The sequence below is a fragment of the Sciurus carolinensis genome, chromosome 8, assembly GCF_902686445.1.
Source record: "Sciurus carolinensis chromosome 8, mSciCar1.2, whole genome shotgun sequence".
Taxonomy (NCBI): Eukaryota; Metazoa; Chordata; class Mammalia; order Rodentia; family Sciuridae; genus Sciurus; species Sciurus carolinensis.
The window spans coordinates 88,728,493-88,750,207 of NC_062220.1; the positions used below are offsets into that span (position 1 = coordinate 88,728,493).

At 40.8% G+C, this 21,715-nt stretch overlaps 1 protein-coding gene across 1 annotated transcript in view; it reads left to right on the top strand.

Moving 5' to 3' along the window:
* The window catches only part of Wipf3 (WAS/WASL interacting protein family member 3), a 170,760-nt gene that overhangs the window by 93,970 nt on the left and 55,075 nt on the right, over positions 1-21,715 (top strand). Inside the window, exon 4 of the mRNA XM_047562137.1 lies at positions 13,733-13,897. Within this exon, the coding sequence (XP_047418093.1) occupies positions 13,733-13,897 (165 nt within the window). The remainder of the gene's footprint in view (positions 1-13,732; positions 13,898-21,715) is intronic.

Below are 21,715 nucleotides of genomic sequence, written 5' to 3' on the forward strand. Positions count from 1 at the left end.
ACTTATTAGGTTTCTGAACACAATGTTATCAGTTGTTTCTAGTTTTTAGTTGTCAAATAGATTTTCTTAGTGCTGTTTACAGCTAATGTATAGTATTTAGGGGACTGCTTTAGGAACACTGTAAAATAACACAAATCTATTTTCAGGATATACTATCTTCTTCTTTTCTAACTTTCAAATAATTTATCTCAGCATTTTGATGTGAATGTTATTTTTCTAATATTTACATCTTGATCTTTCAGTTTACTTGACTTAGACTCGCAAATATGCATGATTGGTTAGATATTTTCACTACCCACTTAATAGCTAGGAAATAAATATACATTTGTTCTCTATTTTATCTTCCTTTTTACTGCTAATTCTTGCTATTTATACCTTTTTATTTTGCCTTATTAATAATTGTATTTTTTCTATTACCATAACTTAAGAGGTGTTTTAGTCTTGGTCCTATGGTTAATTCAATACTCAGAGCCCTGTCTTTGGCTTTTTTCCCTTTTCAACTCTCACTTGGGTAAGGCTTTTCCTATAGGAATATCATCAATAAAAATTCAGGAACATGAAGGAGGATTGGAAAAGGAAAGACAGTGGAATGTATCTGACATAACTTTCCTATGTTCGTATGTGAATACGCCACACTAAATCTCACCCTCGTGCACCTCCACAAGACTTGGGTCCTAATTAGATTAAGATATATTTCCACACTTGTATAATTATATCAAAATGGACTCTACTGTCATGTAATAACTAAAAAGAACCAATTCAATCAAAAGGATTCAGAAGCATAAATTCTGCATGTTGCATGTTTAAAAGCATTTACCACTTACCTTTTTACTATAATGACAGTTTGACTAGGTATAAACTTTTGGTCTTATTTCCCTGGATTATTACTAATATCACTGTATTACTTTTCCCAGGTATCATGTACTTTTTTAATGTATAAAATTATGTCTTATTTTTGAAAAGGTTTCTTAAATTTTGTATTTGGAATTATATATCTTTTCTCTTCCAATGATTTTTGTGTTTTATTCAGGAAAATCAAGGATCATTGTTGTTTGTCTTCCATATCTATCAGTTTCTCTCTAAACTTTTTGAATTCCCCGTCCATTTCCATTCCATCCTCTTGGTTTTCCTCAGTGGTACCCAGTATGTCTTCAGCACCCACCGGTGTCTTTGGGCTTCTTCTAGTGTGGTCTTCATTTTTCTCTCTCACTTAGGCTGCTTTATGTTTTATCTTCTGTTACCTTGTTTATCTTACCGGAGTCCTTATCTCTTTTCTTTGAGTCCTAATTTTCAAGGGTTAATTGTTTTATTAAATTCTTTGGATTAATAATTAGATGTCACAACTTTTATCTGCTTCACTGTAGTATTTTTCCTGATAAGAGTTCCTCACCTGTTCTTGGTCCTATTCTGTTCCTCATTATTTTTTCTTAGATTCTCTGCCTAGATCTCATACTTGTTCCCTTTTTCATTATTCATCTTAGGAGATGAATTCTTCTTGGACCAACTATTTACAGATTTACTTGAGGGAAAGACCAGGGCAGGTTCTAGATCAGCAAGAATTCTCTTTGGCTCAGGAAGGTGCTCTTTGAAACAAAGTGGGGAGCCAGGAGAAGGGAAGGGGGCAGGAGGAGGTAAAGAGGGAAGGAGAGCGGAAAAGAGAGAAGAGAGGGAGAGAGAGGTGTTTATTACAGGACTCTTATTGAAATGTGTATTTATGCTGGTGTGGTGCTGCAAACATGCCTGTAATCACAGCTACTTGGGAGACTGAGACAGGAGGATGGCAAGTTCAAGGCTACCCAAGCAACTTAGCAAGACCTATCTCAAAACAAAAGGTAAAAAGGGGCTGAGGATGTGGCTTAGTGTTTACCCCTCTACTGGGGGGAGGCAGGAGAAGAAATGCAAATTTGTGTGTGTGCATGCAATTAATTTTGGACCTTCTGGTGCCCAGCCAGCAGACAGATGTGGGCAGCTTTGAGGATGCTCATGATCCATGCTGTCCTTAGCCTGCCTCATTTCTAGGGTGTACCTACTGAAATCGCTTGCCTTTGTCACTGGCGTGCTCCCTGGGGCGGGGGGGTCGAGGGTCTGATTCTCTCCTGCTGCATCCCACATACTCTGCTCCTTTATTCTAGGAGAATAGTGCTGTGCAGGCTTTGTCTGAAGCCTGAAGCCACAGGTGCACCCTCTGCCTCTTACCCATCCCCATGTTTTATCATCCCAGGCAACGACAGGCCTGGCTCATTTACTGAAGTTCACTCTTAATAGAAATCTAGATTACCAAAGAAAGTGAGTTTATAGTTCTGATTTTTCCTTCCCTTATTATTTTGAAATGATTTTTAAGAAAGGGAAGGGGACAGGGATATTTTTACTCCAGCATCATAAAATAGGAAGACCTTCTTGAATTTAGCTTTATTTTGAAAAATGGGCTTCTTTCATTTAAAAGGCAAAATAAAGCAAGCTGCCTCCTCTCTGCTGCCTTTTTAGTCGACCACTTTCATTTCCACAAAGCCACCACATCATGTCTTAGGAAAATTATGTTTGAAAGAACTTAGTTTTTAATCAAGATGCTGTGCTATTTTTAATTTCCTTACTATTTATGTCGGGCCTGTATTCATTTGCTTCTCACACCTCTGCAAATTAGGAAAGAAGAAAACTCTTTGCCTTTTAAGATGGAGAAATAGCTGGGCATGAAGGCCAGAACTAGGTTCTGTTCTCCTGTACCTCACTCTTCTCTTTGATTACATTGTTTTCCAGTGTGCCAGATGAGTCCTTTGTAGTGAGAGAACCCAATATTCAAAATACATTTCCCACACTGATAATCAGGCCACCATTGGCCAGGAACTTCTGCATGTCTCTTGCCTTCTTACTGTAGTATACCATAACGTCTCTAATAATCACTAAGATTATTTTATCAGTAGACTCACAGGTAGAGCTTTCATAATGAGATGCTGCCAAGTATAGCTCCATCTTTTGCTATCTATCTCTCTCTCTATATATATGCACACACATATATCACGGATGTTTCATTGCCTAGATTTATAAATATCTCAATATCAAGGCAATTAGATTTGGCATTTGGGCATTACCTTTGGCCTTGGCAATACCAAGATACTTAAGATATAGTCTCCATCTTTGAGCTGTTGAGGAACCCATGGTTCACTGAAGGGAGATACACAGAATTAGAAAAAGACTATATCTGCTTTGCACCATAATAGAAGTGTCCAAAGAATACTGTAGGTTCATTTATCTCTGCCAAAGAGAGAAAACAATTTGCACAAAGAAGCTGGCACTGGAGCAGGGTTTTAAAGGGTGATTAGGAATTTTCTGGGTGGTGAAAGCCATGACATGCAGGCTAAATAGCATGGACAAATTCATAGAGAAAAGGTATGAGTCTTAGTCCATTTTCCATTGCTCTAACACAGTACCTGAGGCTGGATAAGTTACAAAGAGAAGAGTTCTGGAGGCAGGGAAGTTGATGATCAGGCAACTGTATCTGACAAGGGCTTCAGTCTGTGTTATTATATGGCAGATGACATCACATGGTGAGAAAGCAAGTGGACAAAGGAGGCTGACCTGCTTTATGACCTTGCTGTCACAGTAACTAATCCAATCCCACCGTATCTGATGCATCTCTGTGAGATGGGCATTAATGCCTTCAGACGGCAGTGCTCCCTTAACTTACTCGTCTTCCACTAGGCCCCATTCTGAAGGGTCCCGCCATGTCCTAATACCATTACACTGGGGACCAGGCTTCCAACACACGGACCCTTTGGGGCAGACCATATCCAATCCATATCAGTACCTATGAAAATATCAACATTGTATTGTGGGTGAAGTGTAGAAGCTCCAAATGGAGTAGAGAACGAGATGCCCAGTTTTACTCCAAGGCAAAGAGCCTGGAGAAGAGAACATTTCCCACCTGGGTGTGATGTCTTGGAGTCTGAGAGGTGACAGCTGCCAATCAGGCTATCAGGCTTTGCTGTGGATGAACTTTGCTGGCTGCCACAGGAAGGAATCTGCCTAGTGACTGAGATGAAGGTGGCTCCCCATGGCAACCTGAGATCCTAGCATAACTTCAAACTGGATAAGGGACCGGTGGTGCCAGATTCTCCTTGGTCCTTCTTTGGCCCAAAGCAGGATAATCAGGGATAATGAGAAAGCATGCAAGCTCATCTAATGTCCCATGTGTAACACTTGAAAAGAAAGATTTTGTCTTTTTATTTTTTTTCCTGCCTGGGTACTGGGGATTGAACTCAGGGGCACTGACCACTGAGCCACATTCCCAGTCCTATTTTGTATTTTATTTAGAGACAGGGTCTCACTGAGTTGCTTAGGGCCTTGCTAAATTGCTGAGGTTGGCTTTGAACTCTTGATCCTCCTGCCTCAGCCTCCCGAGCCGCTGCAGGTTTTGTCTTTCTGTACCCTGTGCCACAGCGTTTACTCAGTGGTTCTCCAAAGGGCATTTCAGGAGTACTCACAATCCTAACTGAAGGGTACCACTTAGTCTGAAGAAAATAGAAAATACCCTCCTTATAAATCTAACATGGTAAAATAAAGAGGCGACCTTTCATTTTGTAAAGTGACTCATTATGTTGTAATATTGATTGTAGATTTCCATTGAAAAAATCCACCTCTTTCTATCAAGGTACACCTCTACTTTCCAAAACTAGAATTGCCATTTTTTTGGAGGCATAGTTGTTACGTAAGACAAAGCTTATTTATAAATATGTGATTAATACCATGTATTTTTAATAAACCCAGTTCCTCTTTTAGTTAATTTAAGGGCAAGGGGGAAAAAGACAGGAAACCAATATTTTCTCCTTTTACCCTTGGGAACTGCACACACAATGATTTTTATGGCTTTCTACCTTGATTTAAATGCTTGAGTCAGTGATAAATATTATCAATATCTCCATTACTCCCTTCATCAAATGCTGTTCAAATATTATAATGAATTCAGTAATGAACTGGGAACAGATTTGCATTTCAGGAAGTCTTATAAAAGGAAACGAATTTGTAAGCTCCTTATGGGTGTGACACAGGGTTCACATTAGATCATGGCTGCCATGTGTCTTTGTTTTGGAATTCACACGGACAGTCCCATCCGTCCCTGGCACGGCGGCTGATGAATGACTACAGCACCCGGGTAGCGCTGAGCCGATTTCACTTCAGGACCCTGTGTCTGGGCCAGTGTTTTTTTAGGAGTCGCTCCTGCCCTTTGCGTGAGAGGAGGGTGGGCACGGGCACTCAGCTGGTTTCCCTTTCCCTGTCATAGGTCATTTCCAATTCAAAGTGCAGTCTGATATTCTCATGGACCCAGCCTGCTGAAAGTAAATGAATCTTTTCTGTAGAGGACACAATTGCTGACTTATGGGGCAGAGGTTTCATCATCCTAGATATTCCAGAGCAGGAACCCTTAGTTGGCATTCAAATTCCTTGCTGGTAAGATATTCCCAAAGATTCTGACTGTGTGGGCTGGGGTGGAGGAGCCTGTGCCCTTCTGACAAGCTTCCACCTTCTAGAGCTTCTCCAGGGGTGGTTCCCAGAGCAGCTGTGTTGGCCTCACCTGGGGGAGCCTGTTGGAAATGCAGAACTCCAGGCCCACCACAGACCCACTGGTCCCACTGAGTTGGAACCTGCTTTTAACAAGCCCCCTGGGGTGTTCTTCCTCCATTAAAGATTGGTAAACGCTGCTCTGGATCCTTCTCCAGAGCTCTGCTTAGCTCCACGGGGAAACTTGACAGGGAAGGTGGGTAAACATTTTTATATTAATAATTATTGTTTATGTGTTTATTTTATGTATTTATTTATTTATTTTGCTATATTGGGGATGAGACCCAGGGCTTTACAGACACTGGGCAAGTGCTCTGCCACTGAGCTACATCCCCAGCCCTTTTTTATTTTATTTTAAAAAAATTTTATTGTTTCATTTTAGTTATACACAACAGTAGAATCCATTTTGATGTAAGTATGCAAGAATGGGATTTATCTTATTCTCATTCAGACCCTGTACCTCTCCTTGCCCGTACCTCTCCCCACCCACTGCTCCCTTCCCTTTTATTGCTCTTTCTGCCATTTACCCATAGTTGTTATTATTTTTAAATTAATTTCTTGTGAATGTACCTGATGGTGGGATTCACTGTGGTGTATTCTTACATGCATGTAGGGAAGAGATGTCAGATTCATTCTGCTGTCTCTCCTGTTCCCATCCCCCTCCCTTCCCTTCATTCCCTTTTGTCTACTCCACTGAACTTCTCTTCTTTCCACCTCCCTTATTGTGGGTTAGCTTCCATGTATCGGAGAGAACATTCAACCTTTGATTTTTTTGGGCCGCCCTTATTTCACTTAACATGATTTATCGGCAACTATCATAACATCATTCTTCTTTATGCCCAGCCCTTTTTTAAAGAAGTTTTATTTTGAGACAGGTTCTCACTGAGTTGCCACTGGTGTCTTCAAATTTGCAATTCTCCTGCCTCTGTCTTCCGAGTAGCTGGGATTATAGGCATATACCACTGTGCCCGGCTATTGTATTTATTCTTATTATTACCTTCCATTTATGACAAATGGTGTTATTTTACCATTTATGGTTGAAATTTAAAGTTTCTTTTTAAAAATAAACTTATTTACCTAAAAGCATGAGTTTACTTGCAGTAAGTGTTAAATAAACATAAGTTCAGGTGGTGTGTGAATGTCACAGAAACTATAAGTCTTATGTTACAAGTGACTTAAATTAGCATGGTGCTTAGGAGCCTGGTTTCTGGAGCCAGACACCCTGAGTTTGAGTATCAGCTCCTCCACTAATTCACTGTGTGACTGAGGGCAATATTCTTAACCTCTCTGTTCCTCAATTCCCTCATCTGAAGAATGCAGATAATCCTCACATCTATCTCACTGAACTCTACAGTGTTTAAATGAGTTACTGTGTAAAAAGCGGTAAGCATGGTGCCCATCCCGAAGTAATGGTGTGTCCGGGATAATTCCTTTTACTATTGTTGAGAACAAGAATGCTCTGGGATTTTTTTATCCTGCACTTATTTCCCTCTGCTCTGTTACCTATACTCAGGCCAATTTGCCCCACTTCCCAAAAACAAGTTCAGGATTTTTCTACCACAGAGGGTGAGAACAGCGGCTTCCACATGGCCAGGGGAGGACAGTCCCACCTGGGAGCAGTGGCAGGTGGCCGAGGCTCCTGGGTGGGAGTTGGGGAGCCTGCTGCCTCCGAGTCTGCTCACTGAATGCTGAGGAAGTGACCGCTCATGTCACTTTCACCATCACCTGGAGAGAAGGTTTAAAAGATAAAACTCCTTTATAACTTGTAATTTTGAAACTGCTACATGTATTCTGAGAGGCCACGTGCTTTGCACCTGGACTTGTGGGCTGTGCTTTCCTGGCTGCAGGGCACCTTGGATAAATACATTGGAACGACTGATCCTTAATGTGGTGGGACTCTGGGAGACATCACGTGAGCTGGGGATGCCTGGGGTTCATTCACCTTGGTTAGTTTAAGGGCGAGAAAACCTCTGTTCTTTTCTCTAATTTCACAGCCAAAAATACCAAGAACTCGGCAGGACCCTATGGAGCTATAAGAAATTAGAAACGCACTGAGGACCTTAACTTCAGATCCCTGTTGAGATATATTTTTAGAACCAACAAAAGATGCTTTTGTGAAATGGTAGCCATAATTTTTCTTGCTTTTTAAAAAAAAAAAGCACATGTTCTATTTGTGAGCAGCTGTAATCTGACAGACTACTCTTGGGGAGAAAAATTCTTCAACATTTTGATGAGAGCAACCAGTGTATAAAATTGTGTACTGTGGGTTATTTCCTTCTGAGATAGCTCAAAGCACAGTTGGAATAGAGATATTTATAACTTTCTATATTAACAAGCTTGGCAAGCCCAGCCCACATTTATTTCTGAATGGGCATGGATGGGCTGATCAGGTAGGGAAAGAAGGAAACCAGGAGAGTAAGAGGAAGAATCATTCATCACCTGCATCAAGAGAGAGGGTTCACACCCCCCATGCCAAAAGAGCTCCCAATAAAGAGGTCACACTACGGCAGTCTGTGAGCTCTGTGTGACCTGTCAACATGTTCCGTTAGCACTCTGGGGCTTAAAAATGCTTTTCAGAGCTGGCAATGTAGCTCAGTGACTGAGTGATTGCCTAGCATATATAAGGCCCTGGGTTCAATCCCCAGGACCACCAAAAAAATAAAATAAAATAAAGCCAAATAAATGCTTCTGGAGTTACATGGAGATGCCCTTCATATCCTTGAGTTTTACACCTGCTGATTAAACCAACCATGAATTGAAAATACTTGGAGAAAACATTGCATCCATACTGAACATAATGCAGACTTTTCCCCTTATCTTTAGTTCTTAAACTATACAGGGCAACAACTATTTATGTGGCATTTACATTGTATTAGGCATTATAAGTAATCTAGAAATGATTCAGAGTATATGGTTGAATGTGCATAGGTTATATGTAAATACTGTGCCATTATAGAGAAGGAATTTGAGCATCTGAGGATTCTATTATCTGTGAGGGCTCCGAGGACCAGTCGCCCAGAGGTACCAAGGGACAACTGTACTTACCCATATTTAAAAATTGAATTTTACATAAAAATCTGGATATGGAACTTTTCCTTGGGGAAAATAAAAGAGAATTGGCCAAAACTGGGCTTGCATTCCCATGGAACATCACGTCAGTCTGCTCCAGACCCAGGCCTTGCCCATTAGCCTCGTCCCCTCTACCCTGTTCATTTGTAATCTACCATACCCCTGGGTCAGTGCTCCTCCACTGCAGGGGATGCTGGGAAAAGGAACTCCTCGCTTCTGGCTGGCTCACAATGTGAGAAATTCCTCAGGTGTAGGAAAAGCGGCTAAACATGGTGGGTGGCCACAAGACAAATGTCCACCCCAACCCAAGGAAGGAGACACTTGCAGAATAGTTGAGCACCATCTAAGCCCCTGTGTTCCCAGCCTTCTCCTCTTCTTTCCCCTACGTGCAGAGCCCTGTAGCTGGCCTGTGCACTCGCACTTCTGTCTCTGCTTGTAAACCACTCCTGCTAACTAGAGCAGAACCCATAGACACCTGTGTGCCTGTTGAAAAATGCAGTGGCTTCGTTTATTAAACCCCTTCTCCAGTTTGAAATGATGATGGCATTCCTCAGCAACCCCTACCTCTCCAGTGGGTGTTTATCCTACTCCTACTTTTATTCTGGTTATTCATGGTGGTGATGGGGATTGATACGGCATCCAGTGAAGTGCCTGCTGTCAGGACCTGCACTACCTTCTCTGCAGAGAGGATTTGTACTATGGTCTTTATTGAAACCTGACAGCGAACTATTAATTAAACATTCTAGCTCCTGTTTTACAAAAAAAGTGAAGGCCACTAAACTTAAGTAACTTGTCATGCTACTGAGAATAAGCAAGGAAACCCAGTTCTTTCTGACTCTAAGACCATCACTGTCCCTGTGTTCAGGCCCTCACCTGGGAGTGTGTGTTGGTTGTTCCCTTATCATTCTCTAATAGTGCTTAAATATCTGATGTGCATTTTGATGCTGTTTTTCAGTTATTTCATGAGTTTAGAGAAAGTACAAAAGCCTTTGAGAATCTGGCTTTTTAAAAAATCCTAAACATTTTAAATATTTCAGAACAAAATAATATTTTTAAATGGGTCGGTAGAGCACAAAGCATCAGAGAGCTCATGGGTACAGCCTGTAACTTCCTGGAGCTCTGTATTCTTGTCAGATCTTAACAAATACTTCTCTAGATAATTGCTTAATTATTATATCTGTCAAGAAAAAAGCTTTCACAGCCATCAAGTACTGCATATAAAAATACCCTTTAATCCCAGACATGGAAAAACCATTCCCTGTGATTTCAGTGAGACAGAATCCCAGTGGTACCTAATCATTCTGAGATTCCTAAGGACAAAACTAGATGGAGAACAAGGGCCCATGGGGAGAAGTGAGGGGAAAGATTGTTCTCACCTTTGTGTCCTTTCCATTGCATGGACCCCCCAAATATTTTAAGTTTTTGCAAAATGGAAGCAGAGAAGGAATGAAGTCTGAATAATGCCAATTTAATAAAATAATGTGGTGCCATAGAAATGAATTCAATAGACTGTACTTTCAACTCAGCTTTGCTGCTGCTCTCTCTGAAATGTATTAGAGGAGATAAAATGTCCTTATCTGTTACATGGAAATGTCAGCACCTACTATGATTGATGAGAGAATTCAATGAAACAATGTATTCAAAGTCCCTAATGCTGTGCTGAGCACTTACTAGAGGTTCCAACTGTTATATAGCTGATCCTCATTTGCAGATTTCATTTTTGCAAATGCACCTACTTGCTAAAATGTTTTTGTGACTCTAAAATCAGTGCTTATGGTGCTTTTGTGGTCATTCACAGACATGGGAAAAGTGGTAAAAATATAAGTCACCCAACATGCATATTCCCAGCTGAAGTGGGACAAGGTGACACTCTGTCTTCTTGCTTTAGCTCTTATACCATAAACAAGCTCTCAGGCTATTTCATGCCTCATTTTAAAAATGTTTGTGCCTTTTCTGTTTAGCAAAGCATAGTGCTGATGTGCTGCCTAGTGTTGTAAGCCCAAGAAAGCTGTATGTGCCCTAGGGAGAAAAGCATTCAGACATGAGACATTGTGCTGTTGGCCATGAGTCCTGTTGTTCTGCTCAGGTCCCTAATTCAGATGATGCCCACCCATATTGTTGAGGGATATCTTTGTTCAGTCTGCAGATTGAAATACTAACCTCTTTCAGAAAGAACTTCACAGACATACTCAGAAATAATGTTCTGCCAGCTATCTGGGACTCCCTCAGCCCAGTCAAGTGGACACATGAAATTAACCATCACACTCAGTGTTTTTTATGACTATGGAGAGAGTGTAACGAGGGTGACCAATAAGAATTGACTGTATTCTATACAGTTCTATGTTAGATAGGTTAAATATTAGTGACTAACAAATTAACTCCAACATCTCAATGGCTTAAAACAATAAAAGTTTATTTTTTCACATCTATAAAGTCTCATCAGGTGTTTGAAAGGTGAAACAGGAGCCCATACTCCTTTCATCTTGTGTCTCTGCCAACTTTGCTTTCAGCCATGGATAGAGAAAGGAGTCTCGGGTAGAAGGCCTTATGAGCCAGCCCAGAAGTAGAGCACCTCACCTGTGCTTGCATTCTATTGGCCAGAGCTCAATCACATGGTTACACCTACCTGCAAGGGAGGCTGGGAAATGAAACTGAGCTGTGTGCTGAGGGAGTTTATGAATAGCTCTGCCTTAGTTTTTCTTAGAAGTTATTTCCTATGGTCATTTTTCCTGAGGTAAAAGTCAAAACCCTTAGGTAAACAGCCTTTAAGTTTTTTTTAGGTTTTTCTTCACTAGGGAAAGCAGATCTGGCCCTCTCATGTGTCTTAGCTAAAAGATGAAGTCCTTACGTAATGAGACCTCTCTATAGTCCTTTATTCTATTAATATTTCAGTCAAACCTTTAATCCCTGACTGAAAATATTTTTGCCACCGAACAAAAGATTATATAAAGAATATGCCCAATGTCTCTGTGAAAGAAAATGTCAAATACAAATAGCTGATAATGTATACTTGTTTCAATTAAATTTTGAGCCTACATCCAAGTTGCTTTAGTTGCTGCAAAATGGTAGCTTCATCTGACCCTATATTATTGTATTTATCAGGTTGTGAAAAAAATAACATTGACACTCCTTAGAAAAAGCATGCACTACCTCTGATCTCCCTACTCTGTTTTACTATGGCTTTATGCTGTGGACTATGATAATTTTTTCCGTCTTTCTATTTTCATTTTAATATTGACGAAAGAGGCAGTAACAATGTTTATCAGGCACCCACCTCCTCTTTAGAGTGAATATTATATGAGAAAAGTGTAGTCATAAATGATCACCTACTTGGAATTCTTAGGAAATTCCATGCATCTCCTTAGACTTCTTAGGAAAATTATCATGAATTTTCCCCCAAAGTTGCACTTACCTGTATATTTTATTTCATTTATAACTTTTATATAATTTTAGAGAATTTTTAACCCTGCTGAAAAGAGGCCAATATCATATGATCAGCAGTTCCATGCCTGGGTATAACCTAAAAGAATCAAAATCAAGGTCCTAAGGAGATATTTGTATACCAATGACTGTAGCAGCATTTTTCACAATGCCAAAAAATCCAAGCAATCCAGGTATTCACCAGTAGATGATTGGTTAAACAAAATGTGGTATCGACATATAATGGAATAATCAGAATGAGTTTCTGATACATGCTACAACATGAATGAACATAGAAAACATTATGCTAAGTGAAATAATTCAGACTCGGTCAAATATTGTATGGTCCCACATAAGTGAAGTACTTAGAATAGGCAAATTCATGGTATGGAAAGTAGAACAGAGTGCATGGGGAAGCCAATGGGAAGTTATTGTTTAATGGGTAGAGTTTTTCTTTGGGATGGTGGAAAATATTTGGGAAAGGATAGTGGTCATGGTTGCAAAGCCTTGCAAATGTATTTAATGCCACTGAATGGTGTACTTAAAAATAATTAAAATAATACATTTTATATTGTTTATATTTTGCCACAGTAAATAACATATTGGAAAGAGACTGGACTTTGAGCCTTTAAGCCTGGGTTCCAGTCCCAGGTCAACCAATGGATATGACTTTGGGCAAAGAACTTCAAGTCTCAGAGTGGCATGTTGCTTACCTATAAAAGTGGAAATGTTACTATTGACCTTAGAGGATTGTTGTGGAAATTAATGTGATTGGCCTGTCACATAATAGGTACTGTGTAAAAAGATAAAGAGAACTAACATATTAAGCAAGCAAAATCCAGTAGACTGTGTTAAGGTTACAGTGTCAGAATTGTGGGGGTTCTTTAATATAGGTTTTTAGTCCTTACAGTGTGTCTTGACATGGGTTCCAAGATATGCATCCAGACACACATGTGCTTGCAGACAAGTTCATTTATCTGGAGGTTAGATAACCAACCATATCTACTATTTGAATCAGAACCTTATTTGCAAAATCACTCCAAAAGCCCTTGGTCTGGCAAATGCCAGATTAAAGTCTATGCAGAGGAGAGGTGCATGCCCATATCAAGATGGTTGTGCAGAAACTATGACACAGGGACAACAAGGGAAGTCAGATCTGACAGGAGAGAAAGAGGCAGGAGAATGACTAACGCCCCTCCTAAGCCTTGCTTCAGGCTGGAGTCACGAGTAATGTTAAGCCTGTGACATTCAGAAAAGGTTAAATTTCATTCTGTTTGCTCTGCTTAGGAAGATAGGAACCTATGCAGAATGCATCAAAAAGGATAAAACTGCAGGTTCAATGCTAATAATGTAGATTTCAGTTTTCCAGAAAAATCATTATAGAATGAAGTGTGGCTGTTTATATATTCAATGTTAATTGAGACACAAATAGCTAAATTCTATCAGCTTTATCACCTAATTATCTCTAGAATCCGGTCAGTTTTGTCAGTTTCCAGCATTTAGCAAGAGGCCAGCCTTGTAGGGGGTCCTGTGAATGAATGAATGAATGAATGGATGGATTGAATTGAACTAATGAACAAGCGAAAGAACAAAACCGTCTAAAATATGCATGTATTTGCATGTAAGGAAAGGCATCCATGTTTAAAACTAACCCTCCCCCCCCCCCCTTTTTTTTCTTTTTCTTTTTCAGAGCAGAAACCTTTCTCTTGGGACCATTCATAAGCAAGAGACACCAACACTGCCATGCCCGTGCCGCCGCCACCCCCCACCTCCTCTGCCTCCACCTCCCCCGCCTCTGGGAGCTCCTCCCCCGCCTCTTGGAGCTCCTCCCCCTCCCCCACCACCAGCACCTCCGGTAAGACCAATTTATTTTCTGTCAGGTTTGCTGTGGATCACCGGCTGCTTGGATACACAAGAGGGGAAGGTTCTCAATGTTCAGAAGCAGCCACTGTCTAGCTCCACTGTGGCAGCTTCAGGATCTGATTCCAAACCAACCTGGGCCAGGTACCTGTCTCCCCAATTCCTGAGCAACACCCACCTCCACTGTACTGTTGGCTCATGTTCCCATCATTTCCCTCTAATTCCTGCTGCTTGGTACAGGCTTCTCAAGTCTCCCTAAAAGCCTTTCCAAATCACTGGGAGGTCTCACGTGCGAGGCCTTGCCAAAGCACACAGCTGAGGACGCATTGCAAAATCAAGTTCCGGTGGTAATTGGGAAGGTGATAATGATACGTTGGCCTTCAGTCCACTGGTTCTAGGTTCAGACAAGTCAAGTGTCTTGTGAAATACCACAATGAAATATAAATCTCTAAGTAAAACTTCCCTGTCTTCACAAGACTGAATTCCTTCTGTTTCAGTTTGTGCTGCTGGACACTCTCTTGGTTTCACAGTTTGGTTTAGATTAGGAAGGGCCACAGAGGGTGGTCCTTTTGTTTTAGATCAAGGATTCTCAATCTTGGCACTACTGATATTTGGGACCAGATAATTCTTGTTGGAGGAATGGGCTGTCCTGTGCATTTTAGGATACTTAACCACATCCCTAGCCTCTGCCTACCAGATGCCAGTAGAACCCCTCAAATGTGGCAATAAAAAATGTCCCCAGATAGTGCCAAATGTCCCCTGGTGGGGGACAAAATATATAGAAAGAACAGGAATAAATATTAAAGTTTCACTGCTGAATTCAACCCCACACAGTGGAATTCAGTCACCTTACATAAGGTCATAAACAGTTTATAAGTGAAGGAAACATACATAAATTATCATATGGATCCTAAACAGACTTGCTACCACTGAGGAACAGCCTATAATAATTTAAAATATGATGATACAGGGTGAATCATCAGAATAAATGAACTTACCAAAACACGTTATTGGTGATTTGCGGAAATGATCTATTTTAAACCTCGATGGTGACCCATAAATACCTGGGACTCAATAAATGTTGAACAAGTCTTTCTGCTTACATTTTTTTTTTTTTTTTTTTTTTTTTTTTGTGGTGCTGGGGATCGAACCCAGGGCCTTGGGCTTGCAAGGCAAGCACTCTACCAACTGAGCTATCTCTCCAGCCCCCTGAACAAATCTTTCTGGAGTGTTCTCTAGTAGATAAAATAAGCCTGAATGAATTTCCCCTGATTTTACTTTTAAAATTAATTTAAGAATTTAACCCTAAAAAAGCTAAAAGGAATTTATACAAGGATATGGACAACAATGTTCTTTATTCTAGTGGAAAAAAAAATAGATCTTAAGTGGTTTATGAGAACTAAATGTGTTGTTATACTATTAATTAAAAATTTCATTATGTGATGATGTTAATTAAAAATTACATCTATGCTGATTATGAAAAGGTAAGATAAAATGATGAATTAACAACATACTTTTGCATATAATGAAATCAGCTATAAATACCAAAGATCAAAGAAATTCAATAATGCTGATAATAAATTTTAATATTTTGTTAGGGACTCTGTTTTCTTTAAAGATGCTAACATTCAAAATAAATAAACATAACTCTATTTGATTAGCATTTTGCATTCCCTTCCTTATTTTTTTTTCAACCCTCCCCCATTTTGGGCCATCTATCTTATAGAGGAACAGGTCAACTTAGGAGAAAACTAACCACATACATTTAAATATTCTTTGAAACATTTTTCTGCAAGCTTGGAAAAATATTTACAATACACATTAAAGACAAAAATTAATGTCCTTAGTATATGAAGAGCTCTTACAGATCAGTGCAAAAAGGGTGAATAGAGAAATGGGCGCAGAATATGATGGAGCAGAGGAGAAACAAATATTTTGACCTTATTATGGTTGAATCAATGCAAATTAAACCTGCAAGTTGAGCTTACCTAATACAAAAGCCTGGTATCCAAAATGCTCCCCATGGAAATTTATGTCATTTTTAAGCATTATCATGATGCTCACAATGTTTTGGGTTTTGCAGCATTTCAGATTTGGGAATTTTTTATTAGTAATGCTCAACCAGTATAGTCTATGCAAATATTTCAAAATCTAAAAGCATCAGAAATCTGAAACCCTCTGGTCCCAGCATTTCAGGTAAGGGATGTTCAGTTTGTAATGAGAAACTATTTGCCTCTATCAGTTTGATAATAGTACATCTTAAATGTTCACTGGAGTGTTAGGAACCAGGCTCTTATAACTCCTAGTGGGGGCAAAAAATGTTATAATTCCATAAGACACAGTGTATCAATAACGACCAAACCCTTCAGAAAATGAATATACTCTATGACCTGGTTTCACCTCAAGCAGTTTTTCTTTAAGTATTAATGAAATCATTACTTATAATAGGAACATAAAGAAAGAAAAGAACCTAAAATTCTAATTTCCAATTAAATAAATAAATTATCATATAATCCACAAAAATGGTCTGTATCAGGCAGCCATTAAAGTCATATTCAAATTATTTTACAACTTCCAGTGTATAATTTATTCAGCAAGGACCATCCATGAAAGCTGAAATCATTTCTTGAAAGGTTGTTTGGGTTTTCAGGATGTTCTCAGGACCCCAACTGTCAACCACAGATGGCTTTTTTTTTTCTGTGTTGGAGATCCAACCCAGTGGCCTTGTGTGTATGGGAGCCCAGTACTCTACAGCTGAGCTATGCCCCGGCCCCTTTTTGGGGGGAAGGGGTTACAGATTACTTCTAATGACAAAGGGGAAAATGTCCCTTTAAAATGGATCAAACTTAGTGTCAGCTGTAGAGGAATGACTGATAGCACAAACCATTTGCTATGATACATTGAGAACTACACAGCATCTCCCTGTAGTAATCTGCCAAAAATGAATGTACTCAAGAGCAAACATTTAGACACATCCAGAATATGGGACATTCTACACTAGAGTCTGGCAAGCTGGAGCCCATGGCCCAAATCCATACACATCACCCATTTTCTTACAGCCCTTGAGCTAAGAATGGCTTTTACATTTCCAAATATCTGGGGAAAAAAATCAAAAGAAAAGTAAAATTTCATGGCGCATGAAAATTATATGGAATTTCAGCCCTTAAATAGAGTTAATTGGAGCCCAGCCATGCGCCTTCATTTACATATTGTCTATGGCTGTTTTTATGCTACAGAGGCAGAAATACCAATTAAGGAAAACATGTTTTCCCCTCCCCAAACAATTCCATTCTTCTAACTAATAGACATTTATTTTAAAAACTGACTCAATTATTATTACCATATTTTGAATTTTGTTGATAAATATTTTGTGGAAATTTGTTTGCTCTTTTGTTATATAAGTATATACACATTATCCTTGATTTTGCCTCTTGGCTGACAGTGCCTAAAATATTTACTGTCTGGCCCACTCCAGAAAAGGTTTGCCAACACCTGTCCCACAGCCAGATGGCCTGGCTCAGCCTTCCACACATCATTAGCAACCAGCGGTCTTGGTATACTTGCATCAAATCTTGTGGCTCGTGTGCTTCTTGTCTCAGGGGCTTTCCATTCCCTCTCAACTGTGGCCCACCCCACCCTACCTGCGCTGGCCCCTGCCTGCCTCTCCTACTGAGCCCCTCTCCTGGGGTCTCCCACCTCAGATCTTTGGCATGGCTGTCCTTTCTATCTGCAAGGCCCTTTCTGCTGCACTCAGCTCAGAGGTCACTTCCTCCTAGTCCACAATGGCTTTAAACATATTTTTAAACCCTCCTTTGGGGCAGTGGCCCCTCTTTAACTCTGGTTTTATTTGATTGCTGTTTGCATTTGATGTTTTGTCATCTTTTGTGTCCCTTATACCTGGCTTGAAATAAGCAAGAATGAACGAGTCTCTGTGTGAATAGGGTTTGGAAATGGAGTTGAAGTTTTTCATAATCAGTGTTCAGGACTTCAAACATTGATGCTGTTGAAGAAATGATTACTCAGTGGTACTTGTTAAAGCACAGTAAAGAAGCACAGGGCTGGGGAGATAGCTCAGTTGATAGGTGCTTGTCTCACAAGCACAAGGCCCTGGGTTCAATCCCCAGCACTGCCAAAAAGAAATGAAGACTGTATTCAGACCATAGTGACAGGCACCGTTGCAATGTGCAATGGGTGTTTCCCATCAGAGAGAGAGAGATTGGGCTCAACTGAATACAGCGTGAGCAAGTGGGAATTTGTGAACAAGGAAACATCAGGATTGAGAGAGTTTCAGGCTTAACCAACCTAATAGGATTCTTGCTGAGGACAGGCCAGGTTGATCAGACCCCAGCGAGGGGAAGGTAGAGACTGGAAGAGCATTGTCTGAACTAACTTAGCCAAGTTCTTAGCCCAAACTGGATTTTGCAGGGTAGCCTGACCACAGTTGGGGCAAGCAGAAAATTCCCCCCACCTCTTCGCTCCCCACCTTCCTGTCTCCATCCTCCCACCTCTGATGCACATCTTCCCTTTTCCCAAGAATGTGGGAGCAGAGGAGGGAGAAGGGTCAGGGGGCCTGCTGGAGCTCTGGGGTGAGTTCTCTAGGGCCAGACAGCTCTGCCATCCTGTTTCATACCTTTTCCTGCAGCTGATTTCCCTGTCTTTCCAGCACTACTCCTTTGTCTCAGGCTTTCAAAATCCAGTAACAACATCAAAATTGCCCTCATGGTGCGTTGGTCCTCTTATACTTAAATTATTGTTGCTTTGTTACCAAATTTTAGTTTTTAACATATCTAAAGAAAATATAATGGGTTTGATTTTTAAAATGCAGCAGAATTTTACTGAACTTTTGCTTTCAAATGTTCTTTGACCTCTCCTGTTCAAGTGTCCTTGGACCTAGTATGCAAGCTGGGTGAATCAGCTCCTTGAGGGCCTGAGTTGTTTTCTTGCCAAAATCCCATTTGACACGCGTCAAATCCCATTGGTACACTCTGTCCAAGAGGAAGCAAATGTAGTCACACATCAGCTGATAAATTTTGGAGTTGGTTTGCCCAGGCAGAACCTGACAGGTTCATGGTCACAGCATGTGTGTTTATTTATAAAATAGATTTGAGGATTTGTGTGGTATTATTTTTTAATGTTGCTGTTCAGGCTTAAATATCCTCAGAAGGAAGCGGTTATCCTAGGGTTGGCCATACTTATTGTTAACTGGCTTGTAATCACTGCTTTACCATGAAAAGCAGCACTCTAATGAGCAGGACACCATGGTGCTGTATATTTCTGCCTGCTGTTTTGGGGGATAATCATTAATACAGATGCTGAGGAGAAATTACAATGAGAGGTCTATCCTGGCCCCTCACTATTCTGCTCCCTCAAGGTGTTTGCCAGTCTTTGTTTGCATTCAGGAAACTCGGTGGCATAGCTTTTCTCCATGGAGTCTAAGAATTGCATGATTTATGGGAAAAGTAGATTTTGCAGTGCTGGAAATACCAGCTGTGACTTGCATAGGGAGGTTTTCCCACCACCTCTAGCGTGCAGAGGCTCATGATATAGGACAACATGCCAATCTGTGAAAGGCATTGTGGAAAATGCAGTGTTCTCTGAAGTCCCGTGGGAGACTTGGAGGCTTGTGTTCACTCTTGTTAAAAAAAGAAGTGGAGGTGAAGTGCGCTCAGTGGAAGGGCGCTTAGCGGAATTGCATATTATACTAAGTTCTGTAATTTGCATGTTTACTGGTGCATGTGGAATAATGAACGGCTTAAAAATTCTTAAATACTGTCACTCACGTAGGTTCTCCTGATGCTCCGGTGCTTTGGTGAGTGTTGCTAATGAGAGATTGGAGATGCTTACCAGGGATCGACAGTGGCCATTGGAATGAGGTTTTTGCATGATGCTATGCTATTAAGATCATATTAAGTTGACGTTTGGTCTCTGCTTACCAGTTTGCAAAACTATCCCTTTGTCTTCAAGTCATTTTAAAACCTGATTCTCCCTCTCTGTCAGCTTGCTCCGGGAGCAGCAACCCTGCCTTAGTGAAAACAGAGCCTGTCTTGGCAACAGATCGCCTGTCTGTAAGAGAGAGAGGTGTGTCAGGACCTGTCACTCATACTTCCAAAGGGCCATTCAGGATGGTATTGAAATGTATTTTTCCTGTCACAGCTGTGAGGTGGGCGGGGTGGCAGGGACAAAAAGGAAAAAGCTTCCAGTGGGTGTAGGAGGCGGTGATTATGCACTAATAATGTCTAGGACTCTGCCAGAAAGCCTGGGCGCCCTTGTGAAAGGCCTTTCTCAAGTGTCATAGGAGCTGTGGAGCAGGAGCTGCTCTCACGCATCTGAGCAACCCAGGGCTGTGGCAAGAAGGTGACATGGGGTACGATGCCAGAGGGTGACCCTTGGAAGTGGCCCGGTTCTGAAGTGATGATTCCTGGCAGCAGCTTTTACACCTGAACCTTCTGGCTCTTTGCCTTTGAAATGCCTTTAAAATTCCAGCACAACTAAGGATTCTTGGACAACTGCCGGGAGCCTTTCCTCCCTCCTCAAGTGTGATTTTTCAATTGTGCCTGGTGCTATTAGGAGGGTCACCATGGTTTGGAGCCCAAGTCTTTGGGGCCACATGTCCTGTCCCCCAACTGCTCTTGCCTCCTTCACCTTTCTTGTCATAAAAAGAAAAACAAAGCAAAACAAAAAAATCCCACGAAGCGCAGGTTGCCGCAAGCAAAGAGCCAGGCAGCCTCAACCAGGTAGAAGAGACTGCAGTGAGACAGGGGCACTGGCTCACCAGGCTCATCTGTGTGGACAGGACATCTCTGCTGCCAGCAGTCCGTGGGTCCTATCTCCTAGAATGTTGAATAAAAGGACAGGTATGTGAAGTGAGAAAAACAGGGTACATTAGAGCAATGTGGCCCCAACTGTATACAGGAAAACATACCTGCTCAGGTGAGCTCAGATAGACTGTGAGGACATAGAACTTTGATGTCCTCGCTGGGTTTCCCAGGTGGGAGAGGAGCATTAGGTGATTTTTATTTTCTTTTTTGTGTGATTCTGCATTTTTCAAATATCTACATGGAATCTTTTTAATTTTATAATTTTAAATTTTTTTTAAAGAATGATCTCTTGCCAGTTGACTGAGTTGGACTGAATTATAGTAGTATACAGCAATAATCATAAACATGACCTAAATAGCTATTGTGCCTCAGGTACTATGCTAAAATTCTAAATTCTAAATTTGTATTTATACACCAGTGAGGTCAGCACTGATAGTGCCATTTTACAGATGAGGGAACTGAGGCACAGAGAGGGAGGTGACTCACAGAGGCACACAGCTAGTAACTGGGCAGAGTGTGGTTTGAACTCCAGCAGAAGGGCACCAGCTCTGAACTGGTAGGCCAGCTGCTCTTTGATATAAATTCAAAGGGCATTGAGTCTACTGGGATTCTCAGGGAAGCAATTCTCAGGCATTTCTTCTACCTATTTGAATCTAAAAACCAGAAAATCAGTGGATCCCATTCTCCAAACCCTGGACACATCTTCCAGATTTCCTTCCTTTATACCTAAGCTGCTCCTATGACTGTTCTTTTCTTTTTCTTTGTGAATCCATTGTTTTCCCCCACTTGCTCTGTTGGTTTCCCCCTTTAAACAGAAAAAGAATCGCAAGTTTCCATTTGAATTAAACCCATGGTTTACAGCAAAGAATCAACATCCAGGAGTGACCACAATGCAGAGGAACTCAGTTTTATCTTGTCTTCAGCTTACAGCTGCCTGGAGATGAGCTCAGAAAGATAGGGTCTCTGATGCTAGTAATGCTGGGCACACAGTGGGG